At 33.0% G+C, this 14,644-nt stretch overlaps 1 protein-coding gene across 1 annotated transcript; it reads right to left on the reverse strand.

Annotated features, from left to right (window-relative positions):
• Positions 1-2,175: 2,175 nt before the first annotated feature.
• Positions 2,176-5,111, reverse strand: LOC120147524. Its single transcript, XM_039160875.1, has 3 exons — positions 4,980-5,111; positions 4,074-4,393; positions 2,176-2,301 (listed from the first exon to the last, which is right to left on the reverse strand). The coding sequence occupies exons 1-3, from the start codon at positions 5,068-5,070 to the stop codon at positions 2,176-2,178; spliced, it is 537 nt and encodes a 178-aa protein (XP_039016806.1). The 5' UTR covers positions 5,071-5,111.
• Positions 5,112-14,644: the final 9,533 nt, after the last annotated feature.

Consider the following 14,644-nt stretch of genomic DNA (forward strand, 5'->3'; position numbering starts at 1 on the left):
TTTTGAAGATACCCACATTTGATATCGTTTCTATTGAAACAAAATTTTGTCTCTCGAGACAACTTTTTTTGAAAATGCCCACCTTTGAGATCGTTTCTATTAAAACAAATTTTGTCTCGCATGAGACAGTTTCCTTTCAATGACATCTTTGAGTCGTTTCCCTTCAAACGAATTTTGTCTCTTGAAACATTTTCTCTTAAAACAAGATCATCTTTGAGTTTGTTTCTCTGAAAACAAGGTTTTATCCCTTAAAACAGTTTCTTTTGAAGAAAAATCTGATTCTGTTTCTTCGGAAACAAAATTGTCTCACTAAGATACAATTTTCTGAAAAACAAAGTTTTGTCCCTTATGACAATATTTTCAAGAAGAAATCATTGAATCTCTTTCATTGGAAACAAAATTTTGTGTCTCTCGAGACAGTTTCTTTGAGAAAAATCTTTGAGTTTGTTTCTTTGGAAACAAAATTTACCATCTTTGAATCTGTTTCCCTTGAAACAAAATAAACATCTTGTAGATCGTTTTTCTTGAAATGAATTTTGTCTCATTTGAGACAATTTCCCATGAAACACCGATCTTTGAGAACATTTCCCTTAAAAACAAATTTTGTCTCACTTGAGACAATTCCCTTTAAATGCCATCTTTGGGTTGTTTCTTTTGAAACGAATTTTGTCTCTTTCGAGACAGTTGCTTTTGAAAAACTTATCTTTGAGTTTATTTCACTTGAAACAAAGCAAATATCTTTGAGATCGTTTCTCTTGAAACGAATTTTGTCTCCATCGAGACAATGTTTATCAAAATCCAATTTTTGAGTTTGTTTCTATTGAAACACATCTTTGAGTTTGTCACCATAGATAACCAGCCGTCCTCATCACGTAGGAACCGTGTTATCACCTTTAGATGGCCAGATCTCTTCATCACGTATGAGCCGTGTCATTCCTCGACCAGATCTCCTCATCACGTAGGAGCCGTGTCAATCATAGATAACCAGCCGTCCTCATCACGTAGGAACCGTGTTATCACCTTTAGATGGCCAGAACTCTTCATCACGTATGAGCAGTGTCATCCCTCGACTAGATTTCCTCATCACGTAGGAACCATGTCACCCTTAGATGACCCGAACTCTTCATCACGTATGAGCAGTGGCGTCCCCAACAACTAACATTATCCAATTTATAGGAAAATGAAAGAGAACCAGACAAAAACGTGTTGTATTGTCGTCTTTGCCCTATTCTTGTTAACACAAGAATGTGCAAAGAGGGGCAGCTGTAGACACCCGTTTTTGTCCGGGTCTTGTTTGTATATTATTATCGTTATTATTATTATTATTATTATTATTATTATTATTATTATTATTTAATTTACATTTACAAATTTTGCAGGCCTAGTCCCTAAGCCCAACAGCATACCCAACAAGCTGGAGCAGACCCGGTTCAGGCCCAATACCAATCCCAGGCCCACTTGACAACCCAGCTAGGGTTTCATCTCAATGGTCCAGCCGCCTCCTTTCTGGCCGTTGGATCTGGACCCATCCAACGGTCCAGATCACACAAAGCTTAGGGTTTTAAACCCTAAACCTATCATCATTCAGCCGCCGCCGCCGCTTCTGTTGGACTGCCAGCCGCGCCGCCGTCACTGTTCCGGCCCACTCCGATGGTCCAGCCGCCGTTCCCGCGCCACCATCGTCATCTACAGTGAAAAAATCAGAAAACAAATCAACCCCAAGTTATCATCTACAGTGCACCAACTCCCCAAATTTAAAAACCCCAAATAAAATATAACCTAAATCCCGATATTTACGGGATTTAATCCTGCAAAATCAGTGAGACTCATACCCCTATTCTAGATATCATCATCATCTCACCCAACAAACAAGATAAAAGTACATGCAGCAACAAAAAGGGGGGGAGAGAAAAAAAAAGGGAGATTCGGGTTGGAGGGAGGAAGCCCAGAAAAAAAAAAAAAACAAAGTAGAGAAGGAAAAGAATGGAGAAATCTTACCTTGGATCCAAAACCCGGTCGTTAACGGTGTTGTCCGAGCTCCACCGAAGGTAAACCCTTCCCATTTTAGATCTAGGGTTTGAATAAGGGTTTTCGTTTGATTTTAGGGTGATGGAGAGGCTGTTTTAGAGTATAAAAGAGAGGGGAATGTTAAAGGTTGGAGTTTGGGTCTTGTTCTTATGCCATCGCCGCCGGCTGCGCCGGCCGTGGCCTCTCTATTTTCTCTCCACGGCGGAGACAGAGGCGGAGAGGGAGAGAACCTTGAGAGTTTTTTTTCCTCTCTGTTTTAAGAGATGAGAACGGCTGAGAATGAGAAAAAAGGGTTTCAAAACCCTTATTTTGGGTTATGATGGACCCAAAACGGCGTCGTTTAAGCCAAAGGGTTTCTGTGTTTTCATATAAAGGGGTAACTACTCTTTTGGTCCCTGATGCTTTGTAACCGTGTTATTTAGCCATGGAATGAAGTTTACATTATTTCAATTTGAGCCTTTATCTTTTCATTTTTATATTTTAGTCACTATCCTAGGTTACATCATTTTTGTGTATATTTGGTTCTGGGTCCAATATTTATAAATGTTACATCTTAGCCACTGATTTAATATTTCATGTATGTTTCTTTGATATTCGAATCTGGCCATCCCATCTTTAAATATTTTATTTTAGTCCTTTTAATGTATATTATGTCATTTTTGTGAATATTTGACTTTTAGACATTATGTTTGTAACAGTTTCATTCTAGTCCTAAGTTCTTGTGTTGTGATATTTGTGGATGTTTGAATTCAGCCATCATACTTGCAAATGTTCTATTTTGGTCACTGTCTGACATTTTATTTAATTACTTTTTGATCCTCCATGTTTCTGTGAAATTTCAATTTAGTCATAAGCTTTACTTTTGGGTTATTTTCACTTCTAGTATTTGACTGTTTAATGTTTGTGATATGGGCTCTAAATTATTTTTGGTTTTATATTTAGTCCTTTAAATTTCGGTTAGTGCTATTTTGGTCCATTAACTTTCTGTTTTTTGCTGTTTAGCCTCCTAAGTTTCTGTTTATATTATTTTAGCCCCTTAAATGTTTTATATTTATTTTGGTTTGTAATATTTACTAATTCATTTTTAGACATTTATGTATGGATGTGTATTTTACTCATTACTTAATTATTTGGATTATGTAAATAATGTTTTCAATTTCATTTAATGTAAATATTTTTGTATTTCCAATTACATTTATTTTCATTATATCTTTATCTATGTAAGAAATATTCGATTATATTTTCAAGAACACGCATGCGTAGAATGGGCGTAGAAAGTACCACTTGGTCGAAGTGATACGATCCGATACGGCATTTTAACGACATAGGAACTTGTAACAAGTCGAGTATATTTTACTAATTAATTCAAACGATGCAATGTGTGTTATTTTAAATGGCAATTTACTTTATTTTATGTGAATGTAAATTTCAAAATTTTTAATTTGTATTCAATTCACGTTTTCAGTTAATCAATTTATTCGTATGTAAACATTGTTTTTAGTTATACTCGATTTGTATTTTTAACATAATCAATGGTAGAATATTCTTTTACGAATGAGAAATGGTTGAAATAGCTTTCCCGACGGAGGATTGCAAATTTCAAGATTTCAGATTGAGTTAAAGGATTTTCTTTAAATAATTCGAGGCAAATTAAATAAATCTCAATAAATGGATCATAGGTTAATTTTATATTCGATTTATCATTTCCATCATTTACGACAATGTGTACGCGACACAGTACCGTTTTTGGGCGCTGTGGGGGTGCTTACCCTTCCCCGCACGTAACCGACTCCCGAATCTATTTAAATGAATCTTTGGTAACGCAGACCGAATCTTGTCTTAAAAAATGATTTTTCTTAAAATTGTTTTAAAAGACGTTTTTAGGTATTCGACCTACCTAACCCAAAGGTTGATGGCGACTCTTTTCAATTTAATTCAAATCAACTCAAAATCACCCAATCTTTCCAAATTAAAGTCGTAATCGTTTTTTTATATATTTAATAGTTTTTTAAAAAAAAATGGTTATGACAAGAATCATCAAGGACGGATTCGTGGCAAGTATCAGAAGAAGCTTCCCATGTAGGACCATAAGAGGCCTGCAGGGCCCTTCTTTGATCGATGGCCTGTTGGATTTCCGTTGAGTTAGAGGACAATGATGAAGACCCAGAATGAGGGAGATTTTGAGATTTCGGCCTCATCTGATCATGCTTACGTGCTAAAGAACAGTATGATCTGTTTAACTCTGACAACATTTTCACGAGTTCTTGTTTCCAGTCGTTAGAAACATCGACCTTTTGGCATGAAGGTTCAGATTCATCAGATTCCTGAAGTAGGGTCATGATAGCTTTCATTTTCTTGTCCAAATCTGCAAAATGATTGGTAAAGGTGATCAAATAAGGAAAGCAAGTCACCTATGCATAGAGGATTTGAATGTAACCCCACCCAATACTATATTATGAAATTTAGAACAACACTTGGCAAGGCACATTGCACTCCCAAGGGCGACTCAAGTTCGATCTTGGAGATCACATTATTAAAAGGACGGTTATGAACCCTGAACATGAAAAGTAGAACAGATATGAATCACAATAAAAAAATCATAATGAAATTTGAGCATCCGTGATGGACTCTCCAGTAAACATTCGTGAGACAATCATGAAACTTTCGGCTAACAGACAATAATTTGCGAGTGGGAGTGAAGTACTACTGGCATGGCAACAGCTCAGGCAGGATGACATTCTTTGTTTTTCCAATCGACCAAATTTTTGTTTTACGGATGTATATTCTATTTGATTTGAAGATTTTAAAAAAGAAAAAATATACTTTTGGGTGTTTTAATTATATCTCTGTTTGATCAAAGCTTATGCACATATCTATAACTAGCAGTTGTTATCATTCTACCATAGAGAAATGGGGGAGAGAGAGAGACAATATGCATGATTTTTGCTGACCTGATAGAGTAATTTGAAGCCACTGGGATTGCTGTGGGATTGCAGTTGCAGGCAAAGAAGAAGAAGAAGAAGATGTTGCAGTGATCTCCATCGAACCCAGAGGATTTATCTATAAATGGCTGTTGGGTTTAAAAAGAAAAGAGAAGAAAATTGGAATGAAAGCGGTGATTGTTTCTTGAATTGCGTGGCTTCTTAAAAGGGTGAGATTGGGATTCCTTTTTCAATTTCAAACGCATTCTATTGATATTAATATGGGTAAATAAATTCTCTGATTCTCCCAATCCCTCACTCTCAAGTAATATACATAGGGTGCTTGAACTGGTCCATAAATGTTCTATTCGAATTGACTCAACTTAAATTCGAACTGGACTCGATATCTTAACGAGTTGAACTTAGTAAAGTCTAACTCAACTCGATAAGTTCACGAGCAACTCGTTAATTTTTTAAAATATATTTTTAGTAATTACTTTAAACTTATTTTATTCAAAAAATGAATCTAATTAATAATTTATTAATAAAAAAATAAAAAAAATAAAAAAATAATAATAAGTTAACTAATCTATTATTTTTTAATAAATAATAAATATTATTAATTAATAATATTATTTTAATAAAACAAACCCAACCCTAATATCCTCGTATAAGACATTTTTCCCGAAAAATTATCGGTGACTAATATATTTATCGATCTAACACCGGTCATACTATATTTCCCGATCTAACACCCTTAGCAGTAAAGCGCGCCCTCTGTACAGCGCTATATACTGATTTGGCGCCACGTGGGGTAAGGTGCGCCCCTGAAGCGCGCCTTATGTTGACATGGATACACGTGTGTAAAGCGCGAGATAGGTGTGTAATTACACATAAGGCGCGGGACAGGGGCCGCGCCTTACCTGTAAATCTGACACGCGTTAGGAAGGCGCGCACCCTGCCCCGCGCTATACATATAATTACTCCCATACCCTCGACGCTTCACACCACAATCTTCCCTATAAATATCCCCATCCTCAATCACTTTCATCACACCAAATTCTCTCAATTTCTCTTAACTTCTCTCAAATACTCTTATAATCTCTTCTAAGGTATATTTTATTATATTTTTAATATTTTGTATTTAATTTATTTAATATTTTACTTATTTAATTTTTTTACAGATATAAAATGAAAAACGGTCTACTTCGCTTGGATGCAAATTATATATCTCGACACTTTGCTAATACGATAACATTTTAACGTTTTAATTTAATTTAAATTATTAGTAATAATTTGTTGATTTTTTTAATGCATGATTATTAAATTAAGAATTAATTTTTGTAATTATTTAATTTTAGGAGAAGGACCGTGTATTAGATCCTTTTATTAGGAAATATATACTGCAACGACGACATTCTTCTACTACTTCCAACATGAATCTTCCTCGAAATCTTCGTTATCAGGTCCTCAAGAGTTATGTTTATCTTAAATGATATTTTAATACGTTCATTTGATACGAAAAAAACGTCGGTTTCATCTTCACGAATTTCACTATCATAATAAACAATAGCTAAAAGTCGCGTCATTCTTTGAGTTTAAAAGTGCGATAATATTATATCTGCAAAAACAATAACTGAAACAAACCTGATTAAATAAAAAATATATGAACGAAAATATAACACAATAAAATTTTTACACATCAACGTAAATAATTTAAATAATATAATTTTATATTATTACCTGCACCGCAAAACTATTTCGACGTATGCTCCCTCTTTCTAATTTTACAAACACAAAAATTAATTGAAAATAATTAGTATAATATGTTTTCAAATAATCATAATAAACAATAAGTATAATAAAAAAATTATAACAAAATTACCTTATAACGAAAAATCACACGAACTTCTAAATCAAATATGAGAAGATTGCCATAATTATTGACTCGTTGACGGAATTGTTGTATTAATTTATAAGTTGAGAGGAGAGATATGAGGAGATGTGATGAACTTAACAGGGGATAAGGGTATTTATAGCCGAAGTCGCTACACAAGGCGTTGTACCTGCACCGCTCCTTATATAATTATATAAAGGTATGGCGCAACCCCTATCCCGCGCTATATATAATTCAGAATTAAAGGTAAGGCGCGACCCCTACCCCGTGCTATACCTCTATATGGCGTAAGGCGCGCTCCAGGGGCCGCGCTATACCCACGTGTATCCCATGTCAGCATATAACACGGTGCAGGGGGCGCTCCTTACCTCATGTGGCGCCAAATCAACATATAACGTGGTTTAAGGGGTGTGTTTTACTGTTACGGGTGTTAGATCGATAAATATATCAGTCACCGGTGATTTTTCGATAAAAACACCCTCGTATAGTATTAGTAAATTTTATTTTTAGTTAAAAAATAAGGTAAAGATTTTAGTAAGCTCTACGAGCAATAAGTCGAGCTTAACGAGCAACGATTCGAGTTGAGTAATAATTTTTTTAACGAACACGAGTCGAGCACAATTTTAACGAGCTTAACAAATAACAAATCGAATTAAACAATAAAAAACTTTAACGAATACGAATCAAATATTGTTCAAGTCACTATCCCCTCGCTCTATGCACCCTGTAAATAGCGCTTACATCTGACTCTTTCAAATTTAGAAGGGTGATGATATGACAAATCTGTTTTTTATATATATACTACCCAAATCCGAATATTTAGGCTTAGACCACTCCAATTTTTGACTTTTTCTTTATAATATATGAATTAATATATGAATTAATATAAAATAATATCTGTTTAAAAAATTTTAATCTTTTAATAATATATGTTTACTGTACTTGAACTAATACCTCAAAGAATGACAAAAATATTTCAAATATGCATTATATAATTTTTTTATTTCACCATACAATAACTATTTTAGTGAAAAATAATGTAACGATGTATATTGTTTTTAAAATATAATTTTTTGAGGATAATATTATTTTCTTCTTAAGTTATATTGGTTCGTTTATTTGATAGGAATATAAGATTATAGTATTTGATTCAACCGATATAAGATTACTTGAAAATATATTTTATTAAATTGTCATAATGATATATTTTCTTTTTAATAAATTAAAATTTTGATATTAAATTAAAATATTTATATAAAAATCATAAAATTATTTATGTTATACTATTTGATTTTAACATATTAATAATGTAACACCCTTAACTCATATCCGACCCGAATACAAGTCTGAGGTGTCACATTGACTTTTCAAAACCTTGATTCTTATAGAAAATCCCGGGAATTTTTAAAACTTTCATTAAAACGAAACACATCAATTTACATAAAACCATAAAATACAAAATCGATCAGAGTATTCGTAATTAACACTTATTACATGCCAACATTTTATACATAACCAAGTACATACTTTGTCAATTACTTCTGATCTGATCTCTTAGTAGTATTGATGTCCGTGCTACTTATATTTCCACTTTCCTGATTCTTGGTACCTACGTGTAAATCACTTACACGCTAAGTCATAGACTTAGTGAGGCAATAAATGAATATGCAACAATAAACTTATGAATGTTCATACTTACAATTGGATCATGACATTTCAATATGCAAGTACCTATCGCACGATAACATATAATGCACATACAAAACTTACCTTCTTGTATCACTTTCACTGTAAATCGGTATTTCAATTGCATAGCCCATGTATCTTATTGAGATTAGAGGTATGTGAGTGCATTGAGGTTGTGCACTAATGCTGTCACCACAGCTCGTATCTATTCCCTCATGGGGCACCGAACCTTAGTTCAGTATTCGTCCCGTAGGACTCCTACATCCCGAAGGACTACGTCCCGAAGAACTACATCCCGAAGGAATATTATACCCTCGACTCTTGGCATGCCAATTACACCTATAATTCTCATATCGTATACTATGAGCATTATTCTTATATTTCATATGTCCATGTACTCATGTCATTTCTCTTGTGATCATGTAGCTCATGTCATTTCTCTTGTGATCATGTAGCTCATGTCATTTCATATCATGTTCTCATATCACATGTCATATCACATATCATATCACATAGCATATCACATGAACATATATATATCTTATGCATGTATCACAATAATTATCATGTATGCATGTTCACAACTACTGTATTATAAAAATTAACATAGGGATTAGACTTATCACAAGTCTTATTCCATTATAATATACATATAGTATGCACTTATCTTAGCTTTGCTTTGATTCGATTCTAATCATTTGATCGTTCCGGAATAAGCTTACTTTTAGTATCTACATAATCGCACATGGATTTATATCAGTATTATAACTAATATACTCTAATGATTCACTCATTAGACTAAGAGAAAAGTTAATTTCATCTTTTAATGAAGGTATGCATCAATGCACTACTGATGCATCGGTGCATAAAAGGTATTCGATGTAGTATTATTGCTGGGATGCATCGATGCACTCCTTATGCATCGATGCACCAATTGCATTCGATGTTTTACTATTAATGGGATGCATCGATGCACTACTTATACATCGATGCACATTCATACAATTTATGGGTTTTAACCTTGATGCATCGATGCACTATGAATGTGCATCGATGCACTCTGCCCAGAACCTCTTTTTGAACCCGAAAATCCATTCATTTTGGATTAAATCCTTCATGTTTAATCCCCTCTTTCACTCTTAACTCTAGTACACATCCTTAAACCAATTTATACTCATTTATTTCATCTTAAACCTTCAAATCCTATCCTTCATATGTAATTCAAGAATTACATTAATAAATCAACATGTTTGAATTCCGTTTTTAACACTTCGTATATCTTAACTAGATTGATGACAAGTCAAATTTAAGTTTCAATTATAGTTATGAACTCTATTCCAATATTTCATTTAAGAACTTCAAATCTTAAATCTCTTCTAACTCAATCATCTTTTGATGTTAAGATAACTTAAGCTTTCCTTAAGCTTAGCTATCATCTAATAATCAAAACCTAATATTAAATTTAACAAGAAACTCAATAATCAGAAATCTTACCTTTGCTTTGGTTCACACGTACAAGGAAGAAAGAAGAAGAAGATAACTCTGGAAGGCTTTGGTGTTCTCTTCTTTTCATCCCACTTGTACTCATATATATCCTTATCCCTTCTTTAATTAATTTTCCTTGCAAATGACTCTTTTTCCCTTCCATTCCTTCTTCCTTTCAATTCAATCCTACACAATCATTTACATATAAATCTTTATACTATTCATTCATTCTATTTTAATCACCCAAATCTGAAACTTTCCAATTTAGTCACTAACCCGGTATTGAGGATGTTACAACTCTCCCCCCTTAAGAAAATTCATCCTCGAATTTTCATTATGCAAAGAGATAGGGGTACTTAATCCTCATGTCCTCTTCACGTTCCCATGTTGCTTCTTCTACTTTGTGATTCCTCCACAAGACCTTAACCAATGGAATAGTCTTGTTCCTTAGTTGTTTAACTTCGTGAGCTAATATTTGAACAGGTTCTTCCTCATAAGTTAAATCTGGTCGGACTTCAATTTCTTCAGGAGTCACAATGTGAGATGGATCAGATCTATATTTCCTAAGCATTGAGACATGAAAAACATTGTGTATCTTTTCCATTTTAGGTGGAAAAAATAATTGATATGTTACTGATCCTACCCTCTTAGTAATCTCATAAGGTCCAATGAACCGAGGACTCAACTTTCCTTTACGTCCAAACCTCAATACTTTCTTCCACGGAGACACTTTCAAGAACACTTTATCTCCGACTTGAAATTCAATTTCTTTCCTTTTTAAATCAGTATACGATTTCTGTCTATCAGCTGCAGCTTTCAGATTATTTTGAATAACTTGAACTTTCTCTTATGTATTCTGAATCAACTCAGGACCAATAACTTCTCGATCCTTAAGTTCATACCAGTTCAAGGGCGTACGACATCTTCTTCCGTAAAGAGCTTCATAGGGAGCCATTTTGATGCTTGACTGATAACTATTGTTGTACGCAAATTCAGCAAGTGGTAAATACCTTTCTCACGATCCTTTGAATTCAATGACACAAGCTCTTAGCATATCCTCCAGAATTTGAATAGTTCGCTAGGATTGACCATCAGTTTGAGGATGAAACGTTGTACTGAAGTTTAACCGAGTTCCCAGTGCTTCATGTAATGACTTCCAAAATCGTGATGTGAATCTAGGATCTCGATCAGAAATTATGGAAATAGGTACACCATGCAAACGTATAATCTCTCTAATATACAGTTCCGCATACTTATCCATGGAGAAATCAGTTCGTACCGGAATAAAATGGGCTGATTTAGTCAATCTATCCACGATTATCCAGATTGAATCCTTTTTGTTCAGAGTTAAAGGCAAACCCGTCACAAAATCCATCGTTATGTTTTCCCATTTCCATTGAGGAATTGAAATTGGTTGTAAGAATCCTGACGGAACTTGATGTTCAGCTTTGACTTGTTGGCATGTATTCCTTATAAGACACTCTAGAATTCGGTTTATGCCGAGAATCGACTAAACCGTAGCTCTGATACCATTAAATGTAACACCCTTAACTCATATCCGACCCGAATACAAGTCTGAGGTGTCACATTGACTTTTCAAAACCTTGACTCTTATAGAAAATCCCAGGAATTTTTAAAACTTTCATTAAAACGAAACACATCAATTTACATAAAACCATAAAATACAAAATCGATCAGAGTATTCGTAATTAACACTTATTACATGCCAACATTCTATACATAACCAAGTACATACTTTGTCATTTACTTCTGATCTGATCTCTTAGTAGTATTGCTGTCCGTGCTACTTCTATTTCCACTTTTCCTGATTCTTGGTACCTACGTGTAAATCACTTTACACGCTAAGTCATAGACTTAGTGAGGCAATAAATGAATGTGCAACAATAAACTTATGAATGTTCATACTTACAATTGGATCATGACATTTCAATATGCAAGTACCTATCGCACGATAACATATAATGCACATACAAAACTTACCTTCTTGTATCACTTTCACTGTAAATCGGTATTTAAATTGCATAGCCCATGTATCTTATTGAGATTAGAGGTATGTGAGTGCATTGAGGTTGTGCACTAATGCTGTCACCACAGCTCGTATTTATTCCCTCATGGGGCACCGAACCTTAGTTCAGTATTCGTCCCGTAGGACTCCTACATCCCGAAGGACTACGTCCCGAATGACTACATCCCGAAGGACTACGTCCTGAAGGACTATTATACCCTCGACTCTTGGCATGCCAATTACACCTATAATTCTTATATCGTATACTATGGGCATTATTCTTATATTTCATATGTTCATGTACTCATGTCATTTCTCTTGTGATCATGTAGCTCATGTCATTTCTCTTGTGATCATGTAGCTCATGTCATTTCATATCATGTTCTCATATCACAGGTCATATCACATATCATATCACATAGCATATCACATGAACATATATATATCTTATGCATGTATCACAATAATTATCATGTATGCATGTTCACAACTACTGTATTATAAAAATCAACATAGGGATTAGACTTATCACAAGTCTTATTCCATTATAATATACATATAGTATGCACTTACCTTAGCTTTGCTTTGATTAGATTCTAATCCTTTGATCGTTCCGGAATAAGCTTACTTTTAGTATCTACATAATCGCACATGGATTTATATCAGTATTATAACTAATATACTCTAATGATTCACTCATTAGACTAAGAGAAAAGTCAATTTCATCTTTTAATGAAGGTATGCATCGATGCAATACTGATGCATCGGTGCATAAAAGGTATTCGATGTAGTATTATTGCTGGGATGCATCGATGCACTCCTTATGCATCGATGCACCAATTGCATTCGATGTTTTACTATTAATGGGATGCATCGATGCACTACTTATACATCGATGCACATTCATACAATTTCTGGGTTTTAACCTTGATGCATCGATGCACTATGAATGTGCATCGATGCACTCTGCCCAGAACCTCTTTTTGAACCCGAAAATCCATTCATTTTGGATTAAATCCTTCATGTTTAATCCCCTCTTTCACTCTTAACTCTAGTACACATCCTTAAACCAATTTATACTCATTTATTTCATCTTAAACCTTCAAATCCTATCCTTCATATGTAATTCAAGAATTACATTAATAAATCAACATGTTTGAATTCCGTTTTTAACACTTCGTATATCTTAACTAGATTGATGACAAGTCAAATTTAAGTTTTAATTCTAGTTATGAACTCTATTCCAATATTTCATTTAAGAACTTCAAATCTTAAATCTCTCCTAACTCAATCATCTTTTGATGTTAAGATAACTTAAGCTTTCCTTAAGCTTAGTTATCATCTAATAATCAAAACCTAATATTAAATTTAACAAGAAACTCAATAATCAGAAATCTTACCTTTGCTTTGGTTCACACGTACAAGGAAGAAAGAAGAAGAAGATAACTCTGGAAGGCTTTGGTGTTCTCTTCTTTTCATCCCACTTGTACTCATATATATCCTTAGCCCTTCTTTAATTAATTTTCCTTGCAAATGACTCTTTTGCCCTTCCATTCCTTCTTCCTTTCAATTCAATCCTACACAATCATTTACATATAAATCTTTATATTATTCATTCATTATATTTTAATCACCAAAATCTGAAACTTTCCAATTTAGTCACTAACCCGGTATTAAGGATGTTATAAATAATATGGTTACTATATTAAGTGTTATTTAAAAAAATTATGTAAATCGTTAAAAAATTTAGAATTAATTATATAATTTTAGAATTTCTAGTTATTGTTCTAATTTAAATTGGTTTAGCTTTTAGAATTAATTATATATTTTTATATATTTTTATATATTTAAAAAAAATTAATATAATGTCAATAAACTTTTAATAAAATCAGTAAAGGTTAAAGTCTCGTATTAGTTATTTATAATATTTCTTAATTATTGATAATGTATACATACCCTACGTAAATAATTGCTTGAAATTGAATTCTATAGGAAGCTCAATATTCAAGATTACTAGTAAGGTCACTCAATAAGTTTAAAGTCTCATCTCTTTGACTATTTTGATTAGAGTTTATTATATCTAAGTTTTATCTGTGTTTTTAATTCTTATTTTAATTTAGATTGTTTGAACAGTTAAAATTAATTATACAATTTGATACATACAAAAGTTTATTCCGATTAAAATTAAATATTTGTTGTTAGACAAATATTTAATCATCAATTTGAGATTGGAAGTTTTATTTTAACTAGCATTAATAACATCTAATATTAGTGTTAATTCTAATAAAAGTATTATTTTTATAAAAAAAAATTAGGTCAAGAGTGGTTCCCCAGTCCAAGACCAGGACATACCTAAAACTCAATTGAAATGTACGTAATAATTTATAGATTGTCAATATATATATACATATTATTGTTAATATCTCACATATTCATACAAATGTGTTTATTATGTTTATATCATTTTTTTTACATAAATCATTAGTTTTATTAAAAATAAAAAAATTACAATAAAGAGTTACGACAACAACTGTAAACTAAACACATAATAAGGACATTTTCTTATAATCAACAATAAAGAAACTAGACACTTAAGATCAC

Source organism: Hibiscus syriacus, unplaced genomic scaffold (assembly GCF_006381635.1).
Source record: "Hibiscus syriacus cultivar Baekdansim isolate YM2019G1 unplaced genomic scaffold, ASM638163v2 tig00110940_pilon, whole genome shotgun sequence".
In the NCBI taxonomy this organism is placed as follows: Eukaryota; Viridiplantae; Streptophyta; class Magnoliopsida; order Malvales; family Malvaceae; genus Hibiscus; species Hibiscus syriacus.

What these genes read in the sequence shown, in the direction of transcription:
- LOC120147524 (XM_039160875.1), bottom strand. Translation starts at nt 5,070, where the DNA reads ATGGAGATCACTGCAACATCTTCTTCTTCTTCTTCTTTGCCTGCAACT. An exon ending in GCTTCAAATTACTCTATCAG is followed by an intron (nt 4,394 to 4,979) that starts GTCAGCAAAAAT and finishes ATCATTTTGCAG; the next exon opens with ATTTGGACAAGAAAATGAAA. An exon ending in CTGATACTTGCCACGAATCC is followed by an intron (nt 2,302 to 4,073) that starts GTCCTTGATGAT and finishes TCTCATTCTCAG; the next exon opens with CCGTTCTCATCTCTTAAAAC.